This window comes from Amphiprion ocellaris, chromosome 21 (genome assembly GCF_022539595.1).
Source record: "Amphiprion ocellaris isolate individual 3 ecotype Okinawa chromosome 21, ASM2253959v1, whole genome shotgun sequence".
Taxonomy (NCBI): Eukaryota; Metazoa; Chordata; class Actinopteri; family Pomacentridae; genus Amphiprion; species Amphiprion ocellaris.
The window spans coordinates 17,990,937-18,012,191 of NC_072786.1; the positions used below are offsets into that span (position 1 = coordinate 17,990,937).

The 21,255-nt window shown below is 40.1% G+C and overlaps 1 protein-coding gene across 11 annotated transcripts in view; it reads left to right on the forward strand.

Moving 5' to 3' along the window:
* Positions 1 to 21,255, forward strand: part of dennd5b (DENN/MADD domain containing 5B) — a 125,846-nt gene that overhangs the window by 34,593 nt on the left and 69,998 nt on the right. For 8 of the 11 annotated variants that reach the window (XR_008600193.1, XM_055006433.1, XM_035946366.2 and 5 more), the window contains exon 2: positions 13,019 to 13,078. The exons of the other annotated variants lie outside the window; for them this stretch is intronic. Coding sequence is in view for 7 of the 8 variants with exons in the window: in XM_055006433.1 (XP_054862408.1) it covers positions 13,019 to 13,078 (60 nt within the window). In the remaining variant the exon portion in view is untranslated. The remainder of the gene's footprint in view (positions 1 to 13,018; positions 13,079 to 21,255) is intronic. 11 annotated transcript variants of the gene reach the window in all.

Consider the following 21,255-nt stretch of genomic DNA (forward strand, 5'->3'; position numbering starts at 1 on the left):
TTTGTACAGCAGTTTTTGTGAGAATATTCAAAATTTAAAATAGCTACACTTCAGATTTATCAGCCTCTGTTGCTTTACTGACCAATATTTTCTGAAAACTTTTTGACCTTTATGGAGCTGCTAGAGCACAGAAAACAAACCTCAAATGATTAGTTGTGTACCAAATTTTATGAGCACAAAAGTTAAAAACGCATACAAATAGTATACACTAAGCATAATTAGTTTATTGAATGCTGAAATAGCTTATTCTTCTGGTGTGCTGATGGCTTGTAGAGTGTTCGTTTACCCTGACCACTTTGGTGTTTGCTCATCACCAGAGCTGTGCTGCAGCCACAGAAAATAACAATAATTCTACTTTGTCATTTTGTGAATATGAGGTAAATAAATATACAAATGCTTTGGCTGGACAGTGCTAATTTAAACTAAAGAAAACTCATTGCACTAGTACAGATCACAGAATCTGACAGAACACAGTAAATGGTGTAACAGCAGCAGGCCAAGTACCTGTCTTTCTCAGAAATGCAAAAAAAATGTACTTTAACATTTAAATGAAGGACCTGTCCTTTCCCCCTTTGTTATCAGTACTCTTTCATAAATATTGCATTTTGCAGTTTTGAAAGAAATCTGAGTATGTTATTCAATTGGAACCAGATGCCCGACAGAAGCAGCAATCTAAGGCCTTCTTGGTGATTTTGTTGTTATCTGTGAACATTTATCGCTATTTCTTCAGGCAAGTTTATAGGAAAGTTAAAGGAGTGTTGCATTTTTTCTTTCCACTCCATTAGTTAGTGTATGGAGTTGCAGCAGAGCTTTTTCCTCCTCTCAGTCAGACTGCTGGCAGTCTGTTTACCCTGTTGTGTCATGGTAAAGAATGCTGGACTTATGCCACTGTGGTGACTGCAGTTTAACAGAGATAAAAGGTATGATGAGGACACATTTTCCCCTGTACATTCCTCTGAGAACAGACGTGACAATTAGTTTTCATCCTTTATTAGTGCATAAACATAAACACCTCCTTCTAAAGTTATTTTTCTGGCCTTTTGTTGGCTTTGTTAGACAGGTTTGTAGAGAAGCAGACAGAAAATTAGGGAGAAGAATGGGGGGAAGACCTGCAGCAGAGGGCTGGAATCAAACCCAGACAGCTGCGTCGGGGACTATTGCCCCTGTTTGTGGGTCTCCCACTCAGCTGGCAGAGCTATCTGGGCGCCTCTCTCCTTCTATTCTTAAGTCCAAAAGGGGCTCCATCAGTCAGCTTGCAGAAAACGAACAAGGTGTAGATAAACAGCAGCTTCTAATCTACTACTCAGGTGACAGTGAGTCATAAGTGGACACAGAAGCCTCCTGTGATGGAAGGACCAAGAAGTGCAACCAGAGCATGTGTCAGAGTAAAAAATAAGTCAATCACCCTCCTGCCCCTTCTTCTCCTTTTCTCATCCATCCCTCTGTTTTACTGCCTCATTTTCTCTTCTTCTCTCTCTTCACTGTCTTAGAGTGAATTAAAGAACAAATTAGTGGTTGACAGTATGACAGAGTGATGACATCACCAGGGTAACGTCCTGCAACGTGCCAAAAGAGTACTGAATAGAGACAGTAGAGCCAGTTTAGCCCAAGCATTGAGACACTGGACCACTGTTGCACACATGCACTCACTCACTGCCAGCAACACAAAGAAACAAGAAAAAACAATCACCTGAATGCACGCTGCAAGCTACTCGTATTCTGATGTGGCTGGGCTCCCTGCAGTCGGGATCCCCATCATGTAAGAATAATTTATAATGATTAAAAGATTAGAAGGTATTAACCTTATCTCCCCACCTCTCTGACCCCTGGCACATCAGCAACAACAGCCCCCATTCTTATTTGTCTTGTTGCCAAGGAGACAGATGAGGTGCTGCTCTCACCCAGTCAGTGCCAGGCGTTGGCAGCAGAGGCTGGCGCAGCAGGCGCTGGCACCATTTACAGAGAATAGGAAGGTTGAGTATGTGTTGTGCACATTTGACCTGTTGGGATGTATGTGTGTGTGTGTGTGTGTGTGTGTGTGTGTGTGTGTGTGTGTGTGTGTGTGTGTGTGTGTGTGTGTGTGTGTGTGTGTGGCTGGTCTGGCTGCCCAGTTGTAGCAGGTGCTACTGGTGGAGAACTGGGTGGTGGAATGCGCTGTTGAAGCCAAATGGGCGAGCACTATGAGAGCAATAGATGAACTCCTGCTGACTTTGAGGGAGGCTTTGGCCAACAGGAACAGTTTTCTTTTTATAAGTGTCATTGAATGGAAGCAGAGCTGACCGCAAATGCGGTGTGGGGGTCATCTTTATTGGTCTACACTGTGGGGGATGCATGGCTTTGAATCATGAATTCTGCTGTTCTGCATCTTTATATTTTCTCTAAATTTCAAAGTACAGTTAAACAGTGTGGCTATTCTCAATTCTGCTGCTGACAATTTGTCTTTCTACTGACAGCAACCTCTTAAAACTTTTTTTAGATGATTCCTATTAGAGGTACAACAATTAATCAGTTGTCAGCTATTTAAAGTAGTCATCAAAGGTTTTGACATTTAATTTTTGTGCTAAACTTAGAAAAAAGTCAAAATTCTCTTAATTCATCTTCTTAGATTTTAATATTTTCTGTTTTTCTTTCTTCTTTTATGAGAGTGAAATGAATATCTCAGGGTTGTGGACAACAAAGGGCATTTCAGGGAGGCATCTTGGTCTATGGAAAACAATGATCTTTATTTTTCACATTTTTCTGACATTTTATTGGCTGAACAACTGATCAATTAATTGTAAATGCAATTCACAGATTCTTTACCAAAGAAAATAGTTAATTAGTTGCAGCTTAAATTCACATTAAAAGCAGGCCATCATTATGTTTTGTATGTTAGTTTTGCTCATGCTATTTATATAACTCCACTAAAGTTTCAGAAACTTTAATTCAGTGTGAAGATACTGTCCATTTCCATTGTGTCTGTTTTACTGCACCAAATTCATCCATGCATGTCAGGGGAGCAGAAAAAAAAGAACACGAAGAGACATCATCAGATGGAATTAGGTGCAATGATCTTGTGCCTGATTGATGCTGAAGACAAAAAAACTATCTCTGTGTGTTTTGCTCTGATTTTAAGCTTTAGATTAAAAAAAAAATCTTTTTAATTTCAATGGAAGTGCAACACTGCTTGAGTTACTGGAGTTGTTGCGGGGGGTTCTGTGGGAGCTCAGGTGCAGGAAATGAACAGTCTGGAAATGCGTGTTACTCTGGTTTTATTTACAGGTTACTTTAAGACCACAAAAGAAGATCAGATATACATTACTCTAAATCGAGCGTACTAAGCTCGAAGTCCAAAAGCGGCCCCTACCGGCCGGGCAACTATAAAGAGGCGAAGCTCAAACTTAACTCACTGTGGTTTCTCCTCGACGAGGAGAGTCTACCTAAAGGTAACTAAACTCAAAATCTTTCAACAACGTAAGTACTACGACGGAAGTCGTTACTTCCGGAGCCATCTGTGGCTCGAGCTATAAACTAGGACGAACTATGAATGTGAACCATAGGGATGCTCTGGACCGGTTCACAGCGGTGGCAGCCTGGACTGAGTAGCAACAGGTGGGCGAGGGAGGACGCCAGCAGGAGGGAGTCGACTCAGGTGTGGGTCTCCGTTTTTTGGAGGGAGCGATCAAGGTCTCGAGCTGCTGGTCCAGCGGCAGGAACAGGTGGGTCCAACACTGAAACGAAGGAGGACACTGGACGTTAGTCAATCTGCGAAACAACACTCAGAATGGCTGAGAGTCAGGCTGTGAACCTCTACGAGTGGTGTGACGATCTGGCGCCGAGAGCTGGGTGGCGTCTGGTTATATTGCAGTCGAGCCGGCACTTGATTGGTCGACCTCCGCCTGTTCCTGCGCTGGCAGATTGTACCCGAATAGGAAACACCTGTTGCTCCTTCAGTGCTGCTGGGCTGTCTTTCACCGGGAAGGATGGAGAGTGGAGGGGAGAAGAGCACTAACTGGGGCTGGCGGTTGCCAGCCTGACAGGAGTAGTCATTGAAGAGTTTAATGACTTAATCTAAGTTGTGATAAATAGGTTGCGGGTTGCTATTGAGAGTAATATGCATACAGTGCTGTAAAAAAAAAGTATATGCCCCCTTCTCGAATTCTTTTTCCCCCTATTTAAATGTTTAAGACCATCAAACAAATTTAAATATTAGGCAAAGATAACCAAAGTAAACACAAAATGCAGTTTTTAAATGATATTATGTTTTAAGGGGAAAAAGCTTTTCAAACCTACCTGGCCCTGTGTGAAAAAGTAATTGCCACTCTTGTTAAATCATAAATTAACTGTGGCTAGTCACATTTTTTTTGGAAAGCAAGTTCAATTTCACTGACCACACCCAAGCCCGACTACCTCCAGACCTGTTCAATCAAGCAATCACTTAAATAGAACCTGTCTGACTAAATGAGGTCGGCCAAAAGAACAGTGAGGAACCTTGCTTTACACCACTACATCCGACGCTTTGCATTGCACTTGGTGATGTATGGCTTGGATGCAGCTGCTCGGCCATGGAAACCCATTCCATGAAGCTCTCTGCTGAAGCACTGTTCTTGAGCTAATCTGAAGGCCACATGAAGTTTGAAGGTCTGTAGCGACTGACTCTGCAGAAAGTTGGCGACCTCTTCGCACTATGCGCCTCAGCATCCGCTGACCCCGCTCCGTCAGTTTACGTGGCCTACCACTTCATGACTGAGTTGCTGTCGTTCCCAAACACTTCCACTTTCTTATAATACAGCTGACAGTTGACTGTGGAATATTTAGGAGCGAGGAAATGTTACAGCTGGATTTGTTGCACAGGTGGCATCCTATCACAGTTCCACGCTGGAATTCACTGAGCTCCTGAGAGCGACCCATTCTTTCACAAATGTTTGTAAAAGCAGTCTGCATGCCTAGGTGCTTGATTTTATACACCTGTGGCCATGGAAGTGATTGGAACACCTGATTCTGATTATTTGGATGGGTGAGTGAATACTTTTGGCAATACAGTGTATATTAAGAAATCCTACACTGATGGAGAGATTTTTTTTGTAATTTTGGTTTTCTCTCTTAAGATCTCAGACACACACAAGGGATGTAATGAAGTCTGTTGAAGTCTTTTCTGTTTCCACGTGAGTTCTTGTTGATATTGTGTGCAGGCTTCAAAACTGCTCTCTTGGTGCCCTGGATGTATAGTGGCATCCACTCAGGCCAGACTTGTTGTTGAGGCGGGTAATATGATGCATTCAGCAGATATTCACAGGCAGATGCTTTTGAAGTAGCATAATACATACAAACTTCAGGGACTATGAATAATGATGCCCTGCTTTTAAATGTATCAACACACACTGTCTGTACGCTGCAGGCGAAACCCTGACCATGTTGTCTTTGTCCGCTGTATCCAGTCTGTCTGTTGGCTTCTTCCTAATGACTCCTGTATTCACAGTGATGCGAATATGCAGAGCCTTGAAGCAAGGCAACAAAGCCCGCCAGTCATGCTCCTTGGTAATGAAGTACACACACGCACTGATTTTCAGACACAGTCCTAGAGCAGGGTGTCTAATCACCCGGTCGGCACAGCAACAGGCTCCACATACATTATGCATCTGTGTCTGAGGCCAATATATGATTATCGTCTGTCTCTTGCATTTATCTACATGAAAGTGTGTGTGCTGCAAGTAGGTATTTTTTCCAAATGTGTGCGCTTGGTAACATTTTTTATCACAGTTGTGTAGATTTGTTCAGGGGATATTCTCTGGAGGCCAGTTGCATGTAATTAAAGGCACATTAGGTGATTTGTGCCTCTAATGATGCAGTGTGTGTCACATAATACCCCACCCCTGACACTCAGGGGTGAGAAACCTCACTTGCAAGGCTAAGATGGCTTTGTTTGTCTGTAGATGGAAATTACCTCATTATTGTGATGGTTGTCAGCAGAAACCCAAAGAATTGGGGGTGAAGAGCTTTTTCTGTGGCAAAATGCTCAGGTTCTTGCAGCAAAAAATGTCCTAAAATGAAAGGTACAGAGAACACGATCAAAATAATTCATTTCTAATTTTTAATTATGTTATCCAGGTACTGATTACTTTAAGTATGGAATTCCTTCACCTTTAATGGGAAATGGAAGGCTCATTAGTTTGCTTTTATTAATATTGACAAAACAAAAAAATATTATGGATGGCTATTTTGAAGAATGTAAAATATAAAACATGTTTTGACTTATTTCCCACTTTTTAATTTACTACATAATTCCATATGTGTTCATTCATAGTTTTGATGCCTTCAGTGAGAATCTACAATGTAACTAGTCATGAAAATAAAGAAAAAATATTAAATGAGAAGGTGTGTCCAAACTTTTGACTGGTAGTGTATATGTAAGTTTACATGATCCTTGTTTTTGTGTCTGTAATGTAAAAATGTGCCTTAAAGTTCTGAGAATTGTTTTCTCAGCTTCACACTAGTGCTACTTTCTGGCCAGTTTTATGATTAACCTCCCATGTCAGAAATATGGTAGCTGCATGTGGTGCAGGCTGGGTGTTACTGTCAGGCCCTGTGTGAATCTCTATAGAAAAATGTATTCACACAACGGGTATTTAATATCTGAAGTTGTCTGCAGAGAAAACCAGAAAATCTGCTGAGAATCCTATTAGAAGACAGTACTAATGACACTGCTATCGTGGCATGTATCAGAAATGGACATGAAGCTGAATACAGGGATCCTATAAATACCTTCAGTGACTGGAGTCACAAAAACTGCCTGCTACTCAACACCTCAAAGACAAAGGAAATGATCATCGATTTCCGCAGATCCAAACCCCCTTTTCAACCAGTGAACACTTGTGGCGTGGACATCGAGGTGGTGACATTGTATAAATATTTAGGTGTCCACCTTGATAAGTTAGACTGGTCTAAAAATGTAAACTTCATCTACAAAAAGGGCGAGAGATGACTTTTTTTCCCTCAGAAGACTTTGATCATTAGCCATCTGCGGTAAGATGCTGCAGATGTTTTATCAGTCTGTGGTAGCAAGTGTTCTGTTTATGCTGCAGTCTGCTGGGGAGGCAGTATAAAAAACGAGGATGCAAGGCGTCTGAACAAACTGATTTAAAAAGCTGGCTCTATGGTTGGAATCAGATTTGAACTCATTGGAGGATGAGGTGGAGAGACGGGCACTTAGAAAGATGGAGGATATTTTGACAAACCTGGATCATCCACTTCACATCTTCCTCAGTGAACAACAAAACATCGGTGGACCGCTCCTATCCCTGCTCTGCAGGACTGAAAGATTCAGAAAATCTTTCTTGCCATCAGCAATCAGACTATTTAAATCAAAAGTAAACAGATGAGACCAGACAATTGAATTTCCCTTTGGGGATTAATAAAGTCATTGTATTGTATTATAAAGAAATGCAAGTAGAGATAGAACACACACAGACAGCTGCATTGATCTGTTGTTGGTGAACTGTTGGCTGCTGCTTTGCAATTCAGTTTGGGGGGCAGAAGCGAGGGCAGCCCAATCAGACCTCGTACTCCACCATACTCTCATTCATATTTAATGACAGAACAGCTCCTGGTGGATGTTTCCTTGGCCCACAGGTAGCCCATGGCAACCAGACACTTGCACCTTGATGTGGGTGACAAGTGGAACAGAGGAACAATGGAACAGGTCAGGTTTGATCATGGAACTACAAGTCGAATTTGCACAAAGTGTTCTAGTCATTTGGAGAAAAAAAAAGCTTAAAGAGTTATGTATATGTTGTGTGAGTGGCAAAAATATTTTCGCTTTGCTAAGATGTCTAGGGAGGGCATCTGTTGCTTTATTTTGGAGCTATTTTTAAGCATTACTTTTCAGAACAATCAGAAAAACGGTGAAACAATGCTGCAGGGTTGACTGTGTAATATTGGTCACTATTAGGATTTTGGTGAAAAATAACTGGTATCATTAGGTCTCTGTTTTGATGTTGGTATCAACTATGCATTTTAACTAACTAAGGAAACAGTATCCTAAGTACTACTTGCATGAGGAAATGGCGGAGAAGATAAATTAAGACTAAATAAATAAATAAAATGAAATATCTGCTATTAAAATATAGATAAATAGATGGAGCATGTGGAGATACATGGTGTGTACCACACTGAAAAACAAATTCACTTTGGTCTAAATAAGAAATAGAAAATATGAACCCACTGTGTCCAACAGTAGCAGGGTTAAATGTCAATGCCTCTATGTTTTATTATATTATTGATGATGCTTGTCTGGCTTGTTGTATTTTGTATTGTGTTTTGTATAGCTGATAGTTCTTATTTTGTTGGCTACAAATTGTGAAATTGTCATTTTAACAAACAACAACACAAGCAGACAAGAGCATCAACACAACAGAGCAGTAGCTGTATGAGCAAGGTTACACAGCGGCAGGGTCCATAATAATGGAAACAGATCTGAATAGATTCAGTTTGCCCTAACTCAGACAGTGAAATCATACGGGGAATTGAGGGTTTCAGTGAGTATATTGTAACAAATACAGAGCTGGCTGAAAACAGTCAATCGTCTGCATCAATATAGAGTCCCAAAGGACTGGTTTATGGGGATTAGCACTGACTCATTAACATAAATGTTTTCGTTTGCTGTACAGTCATAATGGAAGATCTGTTCAAATATAGCATATGTGCTATAAAACATGATACAGACAAATAGAGTGAGAATGGAATTCCAGCCATCCAACTACAGGAAATTGCCCAAAACACAGGGGTTTGCAAGTTTGAGCAGTTAAGTCATCATATGTTATGTAAACTGTTTTGATATAGTCAGACCATGAGTTGTTGTTCACCATGTTATATGTACATGGGGACAGATCAGGATATCAACATCTCAAGTCACCAAGACTGACAAGATGGGTAGTGTCAATCTAAATGATTTCAGTACAAGACTGTTAACCCTAGTTAACCCTCGGAACTCCAATTTCTGTATTTAGCATCTGTATTATTGTTCCTCACCATGGGTTCATTTCCACTGCAGTCCTACACCTCTATGAAACCATCAAAGCTATGGCTGGAAGTAGAAAGAACTCAAAAAGTCATCTGTGTAGTACAGTGCTACAACACATTCCAAATAATCATCAAAAAAGGAAAAAGCAAATGTTGAATATCGTTGATTTATTTTCCCAAAAAATGAAACACCTTCAATCTATATACAATACTTTTCCTAATTCCCACAGGTGTATACCCTTAAAAAGGCCAACAAAAATGTGTTTTATTACAAAAAAAGCCCTAAGAATTTTCTTAAACAGCTGCTCACTGGAGTTTTTAGAAAATGATGTGTGTGGGATTGAGTGTGTTACAACAGTGTGTTTTCATGGTATTCAAGAAACATGTAAGCTGTTATAACGGTGTGGCTTGCTGATGAAACAGAAGAATCAATAGTACCAGGCTTTAGTAGTGACAGAATGCATTCATCGTTGGTTTCTCTCTGGAAATGAGATTTAAAGCCAGGATTGACTGAGTGAGGTATCAGTGCATTTAGATTTTAGTAGCATTTAAGCAGCATCTTTAGGGAATCCATAATCTTAAGCACAATGTGTTTTGAGCAGGCGGTATATCAACTTAATACGACTAGTCACTGAGCTCTTGCCATTTCTGGTCACTACAGTCACTCCTGTATGCAATCCTTATATGCAAGGATTTTGTGTGTGTGCGTGTGCGTGTGCGTGTGCGTGTGCGTGTGGTGTGTGTGTGGGGGCACAAGGGCTTGTGTACGTGTGCATGCATGTGGGCGTGCACAAGTGCATGGATATGTGTGTGTCCAAAAAAGTATTGTTTGCAGACATTTCCAGTGTGTGTCTGACTGTCAAAGTTCTAGAAATGAATGAAGCCTTTGCAACTGAGCTGAAAGGAGTACACAGAGCCGGGCTGACAGAAGTGCAGTAATGCAATAAACAGATAATAATGCCAGTGGTTTTCCTGTCACACAGCAGATCACTTCCGTCACCTCATTTTCACAGAATGACTGGAGAGACTTTCAGTTCAGTCCTAGGCGCCACAGCAGGCCCTGTGGTGTCAGCATAAACAAGAAAAAATTACCTTTCTTGTGCAGATTGCTAAACTGAATCTATCTATGTGAAGAGGCCTATCAGGGCTTTCTTATTAGTATAAGGTGTCCACTTCAGGTGTCACAACGAAATTTGTGGATAATTGTGAGGTAATTTACCACATTTAACCATGTATTTGGCTAGTTTTTGTTTAAAAGAAAAGGGGGACTGCAGTCGAGATGCATTACAGGGTTCATTTTGAAAACCCATAGCTACTCACATTGTGAGAAATAACTTGTGTTGTCAAGTTATTTTTCCTTCCTTTTTGGTAGATTTTTAGTTTCTATTTCCTTCACACGTCTATTTCATGAGGTAGGTGCATAAAGAGAAGAATACATTAAAATGGTACAAAAACGGACTCCAGCACACAGTGGGACTTGCAATCATAAATTTTTTAATGCAGCGTTTCAGCAAGAGACCTTCATCAGGCACATTGTTAATGCACTACAGTGTACTATTTGCCTGGTGAAGGTCTAGTACTGAAACATTGCACTGATAAATTTATGGTTGCAAATTAGACAGTGTGGAGCCTCTGTAGCTGTTGAATTTCTATTTTCTAAAAATGTAGTTGGTCAGTTTCTCCACCTGCTTAGTAAAGACAAAATTATTTAAAAAATACACTATTTGTGCTAGACATGTTGATAAAGTATTTATAGGAATCTATTTCATTGTTTGGCTGCTAGACTCCTTTTAAGGCAGGGAGGCAGCACATTTTTAAGGTCTTATACTTTTTTCTGCATTACACTTAAACTTATTTTCATGGCAGGAAATTGTATTTGAATAAACAGTGAGCAAAGTATGTGATCTTTAAATTTGTATAAAACATGTTCATATTCATGTAATTTTTGAAAGCACTGTACGTCACTGAAAATTTTGCACAGGTAGAACATCTTACAACTGTCATGAAGTGATGATGTCCAGAAGGTAAAGGTTTTCTTTCAGGACTTCTGCAGAGAGAGCAGACTTTATAGATGTTCTAGGATTACATTGTCATGATTAGGAGGTGTGTGTCTCTGTATGTCTGTCTGTTATAAAAATCAGCAGTGCGAAGGAAATCCCCAGACTACTATTCCTGCATTGTAGATCTCTCTCTCTCTCTCTCTCTCTCTCTCTCTCTCTCTCTCTCTCTCTCTCTCTCTCTCTCTCTCTCTCTCTCTCTCTCTCTCTCTCTCTCTCTCTCTCTCTCTCTCTCTCTCTCTCTCTCTCTCTCTCTCTCTCTCTCTCTCTCTCTCACACACACACACACACACACACACACACACACACACACACACACACACACACACACACACACACACACTGTGCATGTTATAATTAGTGTACAAATTATTCTATCATACTACATTAAATTTTTTACAACATCAAAAAAAATGTTGTGGAGCCGTGGATGTAGATATGTAACAAGAAATGTTCTGTGTATGAAATGGCTTGCTTTTCCAAGGGATTTTGGTATGTTGGAGAGAGCTGAATAAAGCTACTAATCTTCGGCCTGGTGACCGATCACAAAAGCCTAGATTATCTCACATGGATTAACCTACTGCCAGTGTGCACATGCAGTAAGTCCAGCAACAGATAGATTAGCTTGTTTGTACTCTGGCATAATTTAGATATACAAGGGAAAATGTAGGCATACAGTCCCATAAATGTGGTTACCTTATCTTAAAGAATATTGTGTGCATTTTTACTCTCCAGGCTTATTATGATAGTCACAGGCTTTTCCTGCTAATACGTGGGTATGTTTTAAAATATGTCTTTTTCTATGTGTTTTGGCTTTTTGTCCACACACAAATTTAGGTCACTAAAAACTGAGCTATTGAAAAATTTCTTCCATGGTAAAGACATTCAGTCTTTGCGGTGCTGACCTGAAAAAAGGGAGTGACTGAATTTCTATTTGTGATGTCAGATTGTACATTATTATCTCCTTTATATACATGAAGTGATTTTGTGGAATGGTAACTACAGCCAAATAATGCTTGTGCTTACCTTGCTAATAGGACTTATCACATGTGCACCCTATGAGTTGCACAATATTGTAAAAAACTAAAAATTGATATTTAGTTTTTCCTGCAATGCACTGTATAGTGCAATCTAAAAAGAATCCAGGAATTTTCACTATCATATCACAATGTCAATGCTGAAACGATATATTGTGCAGTCCTAATCTCCACTACAATTCAAATTCAAGTGTGGTAGACTTCAAAAAAGACCATCTGCACAACATTAATGTGTAATCACTGTCTAGGTACACAAGCAACTATAAATGTCCACTTTCTAATTCATACGGTATGTCAGATTTATGATACGATTGCTGTCAACATACTGACAGCAATCCAAATATGGTGTCATATTTGCTGCCTCTGCAAAGATTTTTTGCTGTAAAAACTATACTGCATGGTTTGACTCCAAAGTGTGTATTGCTAACTTATGCTAAATCTCAAGTTAATAATTCACTTACAGCTCCATTATAAGAGAGGGCACTCACATGCATCAAAACATTTTCATGCACTCAACAGTGTTGCACCTCTGAAATAGCACTTTTCACTTCTGGAAGACCAAATACTCGTGAAAAATGTTACACTTTGCACTATTTTTTATTTGTGTTTCCTTTTATGACCTTTGTGTTAAGGTTCTTAGTAGGCCTTTTAGCCTCCATACTTTCATTGTTTCTTGGTGGCTCAGTGTCCCCTAGAAATAATGCTAAAAAGTAAAGTGCTGTTTCAGAATGCCAACACTCACATGTGTGTTATGTCTTAAATACCATGCCATGCTCTATCGTCCTATTGATGCTGCGCTTGTCATGTTCATGCTCAACTCATTGTCATGCATTTATTAATTTGCTTTTCTGTGTGCATTTGTTTTGACATTGCGCTGTTTTTCCTTTGTTTTTGCTCCATGTTTTTCTGCATGTGGCTCGTCCATAGCTTTGTACCGGTGGCTAGAAGCAGACCGCCAAGGCAGGGATCCAGACACTGCAGCCACAGGTAAAACACACCATCATGTGTTCATAACAAAGCTACACTTTACACTGTCTGCCTGCAAGCCTGTTCTGTTCTCACTCTCCTGCCTGCACACACACCATGTAAACTACATGTGCAAATATGATGTCAGTCTCGAAATCTCTTTTGTTCAATATGACACAGTTGTAATACCACAAATAAAAAAAAGAAAAAACAAAGTTGAATTATATGATTACTTACTTTAAAATAATTTTAAAACCTGGAATCATATTGTCGAACATTTTGTGCCCACTAATACTGGAAAAAATAGTGCTTCCACAACTTTGTGTGGTACTAGTTTCTTACTGAAAAATTGTGATTTTCTTTTTAAAGATAGCATGCATTTACCTTTGGGTTTTAAGCGTCCAGAGGGCTAATGATTAGTTTGAAAATAATTATAAAACTGCTACACTTGTCTAAATGGTTATTTTATATATTTTATGTTTTAAGGTTAAAGTTGAAGTTGACAGCTGGCTGTTTTGTGTTGTCAGTGTTGTGAAACTACAATGCTCTATAGCAGGGGTGGGCAATTAATTTTCATATGGGGCCACATGAGAAACTTTGATGGATGTTAAGGGCCAATACATTTACGGCTCTGCTCAATATATATCTCAATAAAAACAGTAAATGAAACAATACAATGAAAATGTGGAACACAGAACACAACTATTTAATGAAAGATTTAGTTTTTTCATTTAAACGATGATTGCTGCCTATTGAGTTGTAGATATTTACTATCATAAAGACATACTTAAAATGTGAAACTGATTTTCCAAGTGCTTTAATTACTTTTCAGCAGTCGCTGTTTTTACAAACGAAGTAAGTAAGCCACCACTCAGATTTTATTTCACAACAATATGACCGTCAGCTGGCAGAAATTTGAAACTTGCCATATCATGTCAGTGTTCGTTCATCATGAACGCTATGAGGTAACTGCTACAACTTATCTGGACTAACAGCTGCTGGATGTCCAATAACATTGCAAACATATTGTAACATTATAGTGTTGTCAGTTTTTTCTACATTACATTAAGATGACTGTAGCATAGTGAAGCATAAAGAAAGACAACAGCTACCCACTACACTTACAGCAATGTTCAATATATCTCAATAAACACAGTAAATTACACAATACAATGATGTACAATAATGTACAATAATTCTACAATAATGTGGAACACAGAACACAATTATTTAACAAATATTCACAAAAACATTTTCAAAAATGTGCAAAACCAGCACATTAGCTTTTCATGAAAAGCATTAAATGCATTCAGCTTTGTTTGTTTGCATACCTCAGTTCTTTTCTTTTTTTGTTCAGTGAGAGAAATCTAGCCTGTTTTTGGCTTGGACAAGTGCACTGAAGTCAGGTTGAATATCTGTGCTGCATATGCGAAGAACAGCACCCAAGTGATCATCACTTAGAGAGGATCTGTATCTAGATTTGTTGAACTTCATTCATTGAGAATGTTTGTTCACATAAATAAGTGGATCCAAAGAGAACCAAAATCTTCTGAGCATGCCTCCTCAAGTTTGGAAAGCTCTCCTCTTTGAGAGAACAATAAAAAATCAGCAGTGATATTGATTTAAAATGCTCTGAGAGTAGTTTATCAGACTACAGATCAGTGAGTTCAAGTTGGACATCACTGGGTGCAGTATTCACACTGCAGCTGAAGGGAGAGGAAACCGTGTGCATTTCACTCTCAGCTGTTTTGAAGTCTTCAAATCATCTTGAAAATTTAGCATGCAGCGCCTCCAACATGGATGAGTACCTGCGGAGGTGATCAGCTGATGGTGTGACTTCCTTCAGTGTGGGCATGTGGGTGAGAATGTTGCCCTCCAACTGGCTTGAGAGAAACTTCAGCTTTCTCATAAAAGCGGTCACCAGGCTGTACATTTCATGTGCAAAGAGGCCCTTGCCTAGCAGCTTGGTGTTTAGTTCATTCACTAGTACAGTAAAATCAACAGCAAAAGCAAGGTCTGCCATCCAGTCTGCATCTGAGAGCTCGGTGATGTCCCTGCCTTTCTTCTCACAAAACTGTTGAATCTCTGCTGTCAGATACCAAACTCGTTTAAGTACCTTGCCCAGGCTGAACCATCTGAAAGCTGTCTGGTAACCAAGGTCACCATGTTCACTCTCATGCTCCTCCAAAAAGACAACAAACTATCTGTGGTTTAGTGCTCTTGCACTGATGAAGTTAACTACTTTAGTTACAAAATCAGTCACATGGTTGATTTTTAGCACTGACTTACACAGCACCTCCTGATATATAATACAATGCAAAAATTTCAGATTCTGTTCTGGGTTTATTTCAGTCATTTTGTCTTGCATCTGTTTCAAAAGTAAACATTTTTCCCTGTCAAATTTGGACAGCCATAAGTTGTAACCCCAACCAAATTCTCCCATTTTAGTCCCAGCTTGTTCATGCATGTATTTACCTCAGTGAACAAATCACTCCCCATCGTGGTCCCTTTCATTGGCTGCGCAGCTGCCAGCTCCTCCGTCATCTCAAAGTTTTTTGTTAGTTCACATACAAAGATGAGTAACTGGGCTGTGTCACGGACATCACAGCTCTCGTCCAGAGCCAAGGAGAAAACGTCAAAATTGTCCAGTTTGTTCTGCAGCTGAAGCTCCAGATTTTTGGCGATGCTCTCCACCCGCCTCGTTACGGTTCGCCTGGAAAGGACCACATTAACGAACGCTTCTTTTTTCTCCGGGCATATAAGCGCTGCAGAGTCCACCAGACATTCTTTTACAAATTCTCCATCAGAGAGTGGTTTACTGTTTTTGGTGATTTTGTAGGATATTACAAAATTCGTCTTGACTGCTGCATCCCTTGATGTGTGAGCTTTGGTAAAAAATCCTTGCTGCTGTAGCATTTTAGCTTGCAAATCTTCAGATATCCTTGCCCGCACCGCATCAGTCAAATGTTTATACTTCTCCACATGTTTGGTCTCGAAATGTCGATTCAGATTATAATCCTTGAGCACCGCGATCTGTTCGCCACAAACTAGGCACACAGCTTTACCTCTGACTTCAGTGAAGAAATACTTGGAAGTGCATGCCTTGTTAAAAACTCTACATTCGGAATCAATCTTTCTTTTTTTGCCGTTAGCTGACATCTTCCTGGACTGAAGCTGTCCAACAAACTAATCAATGCATAAACCTTATGCTAAGTATGGAAAGCATGCACGAAAAAACATAATTTTTCGCGCATGACCTTATGGCCTAAGGTCATGCGCGAAGAAACAGTAACTTAGCCGATCTTTCAAAATGAAAGCATTTCAGGCATATTGCTTGCATGTATTGTGATGATATATATTTGCAATGACTTTTAATATTTTACAATGATCTCATATGGGCCAGTCAGGGTCATCCAGTGGGCCGGATGTGGCCTGCGGGCCGTACGATGCCCAGGTCTGCTCTATCCTCCTGAGACCCGGCCTAGTCACTTATGTCCTTTATAATGGACATTTTGTTCACCTGTATATTTCTTAAGTATTTGGAGTTACCCTTCCAAGCCCTATTGTATTCTGTAGGGGACATCCTGGGCTTTCCAGTGATGTGTCATGTGATGGGTTTGCATGCTGGGAACTTTACTTTTTTCCTGTATCAAGATGGCTGCTATATGAGCAACCACATTTTATGGAAAGAGGAGAGGTAAGTCAAATATTCATTATCTATTGCTATTTTTACCATGATAACTATATATATTCTTGTTCATAAACATGTTAAGAACAATATTTTTACATCTGAAAACAGTTTCGTTATTTATGTTTTGAAATAACAGGCCTTTAATGAATGTCAACTGTGGTGGACACCAGGACTATTTTAATATAATCAATGACTGCATATTGTTGTAGGAGAAAGAAGTGAAGCAGAGAGGATTCTATATCAGATAGCAGAGGCAGATTCAGATTTGGAGCTTTCAGATGAGGAAAAGGATGCAGAAGATGAGTATCAGCCTGTGACAGATGATGATGAAGAAGAAGAAGAAGATGCAGGAGAATCTGATGAGACAGAGTCAGAGCCAGAGAGGGAGCAACAAAGTCGTCGTGATCTATGGGCCAGGACTAGCTTGTATGTTTTATTTAGTTTCAGGCTAATTTATTACATTTTATCATCATGTTATATTATTGTAGTATTTGTACTATTTAAATGCTGTAAAAAATATGCAAGTTACGTAAAAATTTGCTTCTAAAGCTAGTCAATAGGGAGTCATATCATATCCATGACACTGGAATTACTGCATTAATTGAAATTGATGTGAAAAAATTTCACTGTTACTCTTTTTATTAACTTGAATTTTTTTGTGTGTTTTTTCTTGATCATCCATTATAATAGATTCACACCTGTGCTACCTGTGCTTCCTGGCTATCAAGATGACCCTAAAATTCGTGAATACTGGAGTCCAATCCAGTACTTTTCACAGTACATTTTTTCAGGCAGATATCGTCCTGCTGTCCTCTACAATGGACATGCTGTGAAATTAAAATAGTGTTTTTGGCTTGGACAAGTGCACTGAAGTGTTTTTTTAGGCCCAAATGGATAGGACATCACACAAAAAGAGAAATTGTAAGACACTTTTTTCCCTTGGTTCTCAGGAGGCTATAGTATAGGGAAACTACAATGCTCTCCCCTGATTACTGTGAGATTGATTGATTGAACCCTTTGATGCATAACATGGGTCAAAAGTGACCCATATTCAATGGAAAATCGGTATCTTTTGACCCGTGTTGTGCATCAAAGGGTTAAGCTTGAACAGCTCCTGCATTTATGTGTGTTCTTCTCTGTTTTGTTAATCATTTACTATCACTTTTATTGACACAAAAGCACTGATCTTAAAGCATTATTAATTAATATTTTCCAGACCCTGTTTCAGGGCTTTCAGGCTCCCTCCTATCTTAGCTGCTAGCCATTAGCATAGCTTTAGCCACTGGGAAAGTAGCTAATTTCTGGATTTGTGGAGATGTCTCTGCCTCTTGTTCAGTTTTTCCAGGTTGTGTGTCTGCTAGAGAGACGTGTCTGAAAGAGTGGTAATGTGACAGTACTTCCTGTGTAACATAGACACTAGGCATCATCATCAGTTGCTTTCTCCACTTGTTGCATATTGCGCATCAACATGAGATATTTGTCTCCACAAAGTTCGATCACCAGCGGATGAGTTAAGAGAAAAAAGTTCAAGTCCATTCCATGAGTGGACATTGCCGAGCCAGTGTTATGGTTCTTTGTTCTTCTTACCGGCTAACATTCCTTTGAGACATCTTACTCACACCATGGGTTGACTTTTTGATATGACCATATAGTTTAAGTACTCTTGATTTAATAACTGATGTGACTGGCTTCAGTTTGGTAGTGTTGAGTGGTTCATTGATAGGAATATCGTCACTGGGGCGTTTGTCATAAGTCTCAAGATGTGGTTCTGAAATACAGTGAGATTTGTCAGTGATTTTGTTGTCCATTTATCACAATCAGGACCATATAACACAACTGGCAACTACGCACGCTGGAAAACTGAGGTGGTTATTACAACTTTAGCAGTGTCTGCTAACTCACCTTCCAAATACAGCACCACTGATTCACCATAGTTGCTCAGCTCTGCAAACATGCTCCCTACCCCTAGCTCTATCTCTAGAGCTTGCTGAATCAGAGCCAAAGTATGGTTTTAAATGTATTTAGCGACAATCAATCAGTAAAAACAACAATGCCACTAATGACAAAACTGCCAGCTATCAGCCTCAATATTGGCCAGGCAGATAATAAATCAATCCCCAATATTTTATGTATTTCATGATCGCTCTGCCGCCACCAGTTCCATGTGGATTACTCTCTTCAATCTATTTGATCTTCTTAGCCTCTCTCTCTGACTTTCTTCATTGTACAGTATGTGGGCTGTTTGTTGAAGCTGCAGTTTTAATGTGAAACATTTGTGCAATAAATGCTGACCGTTGTTGAACACCAAATTTTGAATGAAAAATTGGGAGGAAGAAGGGTGTCCATCAATCATCAATCACATGAAAAGAATGGAAGTGATTTGAAAAAGGTAAGAAAGGCTGCCATTTACAGTAGAAATGGCTTAAGGCCTCTACGCACTGTGCGATTTTAACAATCATAAGTTCACAGCTTGCTACACTGTACAGCACGAATCTGATTATCTTTGGCCATGGCTTGAAGTTTGCTGTGTGCAGATTGCACAATGAAAACGCAGCTGAATCGCTGTCTACAATGTATGTGAATCGACTTGAATGCGTGTGCCGTCTATCCATGAAAAATAAAGAACCGAAGCATAAACGGAGCACCTACAATCACAGCCAAACTAGCGAAACATGAACAGATTTAATTTTCATTTATGTAATAACATAAAATAAGTGCTGTGGCTACTATTTACAGCGGTGGTTTGTGTGCGTTTGCTAGCCGCTAATGTTAGGTTACTAACCTGGGGGCTGCAATTCCGCTGCTATATCCTTCCATGCTTCATCCTTTTTTGTCCGGTTGTGATACGAGCTGGAGGACACATCAAAAAGGCAGGGCTTCTGCTGACACAACTCTACTAGCCTGTCTTCTTTGTTTAAATCCCAAATACTTGTTTTGATGCATTTTGCCATTGTCGCTGCAAATCATCTATTTGGGTTTAGTGCCAGTGTTGCGCTAATCAGTACGTCATTTCATATTGCACTTCTATTGGTTAGTTAGTTGTCGTAGGTTGCAGCAGCAGTCACACTGTGAGATGATCACCCCAAATTTCTGACACTGTCAGAATTTGATAGCAGCTTGTCTTTGGCCGTAAGACCATGACAACAACCGTCCTTGAACCTGTCTCACTATGCGATGTAGGACCACTGATTTAGAGCCACGACAAAAGATATCGCCACGATTCTCTCACAATTGTTATCTTTCGTCTGCGATGGCCAAAAATTGCACAGTGTGTAGTGGCCTTTAGAGAGATTAGCTCTCAAAGAATATCTAATCTTTTTCTATTTTTAAGAAAGACATAACATCCCTGAGCCAATGAGTACTGGAAGGAGTCTTTGTGAATTTCCAGTGAAGTGCCATCTTGCCAATAATGAAGTGAAAGTGACAACATCCAGTTGGTTCGAACTGTATCTGTTGTAATCCTCTGGACAGCTAAATATGGCAGTACTTCTACCTGGCTGGCTTGTATCTTTTCACACACTGGCTTGGTCCGATATTTCATTTCAATTTTATTTATATAGCACCAATTACAGGTCAAATTGTCTCAAGACACTTTACAGAACCCATATGCCTGAACCCCCAGAGCAAGGCCTAAGGCGACAGTGGCAAGAAAAACTCCCTTTTAAAAGGGAAGAAACCTTGAGCAGAACCTGGCTCTTTATGTGGAGGGACCCATCCTGCCTGCTGGCCGACGGGTTTAGAGGGGCAGAAGAGGTAGAGAGGTAGAGGGGTAGAGGTAGTATATATTTAATGGTTTTCAATAATACTAAACACTAGTAGTACTTCTCCATACTACTACTCACTTGGCTGTTTAAAAATGGCGATTTTGCATTTTCACCATTAATCATTGGGTAGCTCCGGCCCAGCAAAGAGTTGGTACTTGCTACACACCAGTTTTTGGAACCTGGAGTTGGTGCTTAGGTGGTAGAAACACAAAGAACTGATGCTAAGTCAGGCTCTGGCTCTGAACTAGCACTGGAACCAGTTCGGTGGAAAAGGGGTAACTGTGTACATTAGGTAGACTCGCGGTCCCAGTTGGAAAGCTTGCCGACTTATCTGAAATCAGTCAAGCTTTGTCTCCACCTTTTAGCGTGAATGTATGGAGTGTATGGACTGGGAAATGTTTCAGCGTAGCTCTGATGATGACGCCAGTGTGTTTACAGAGATGGCTGTGGGATTTATTGGGAAACTAGTGGAAGACACTATCCCCAAAAGAACCACCAGGGAGTTTCCCAACCAGAAGCCATGGATGAACAAAGGCTCTGAAGTCCCGCACCGCTGTCTACAACACGGAACTTGCCACCGGAGACATGGGATCTTACCGGGCTGCTACGTACGCTGTCTACAGAGCCGTGAGGGTGACCAAACAGAGGTATGGGGAGAAGCTGGAGTCACAGCTGCAGCAGAGGAACACCAGGGGACTATGGCAGGGACTAAGAGCTGTGACGGCCTATAAAGTAACACCGAT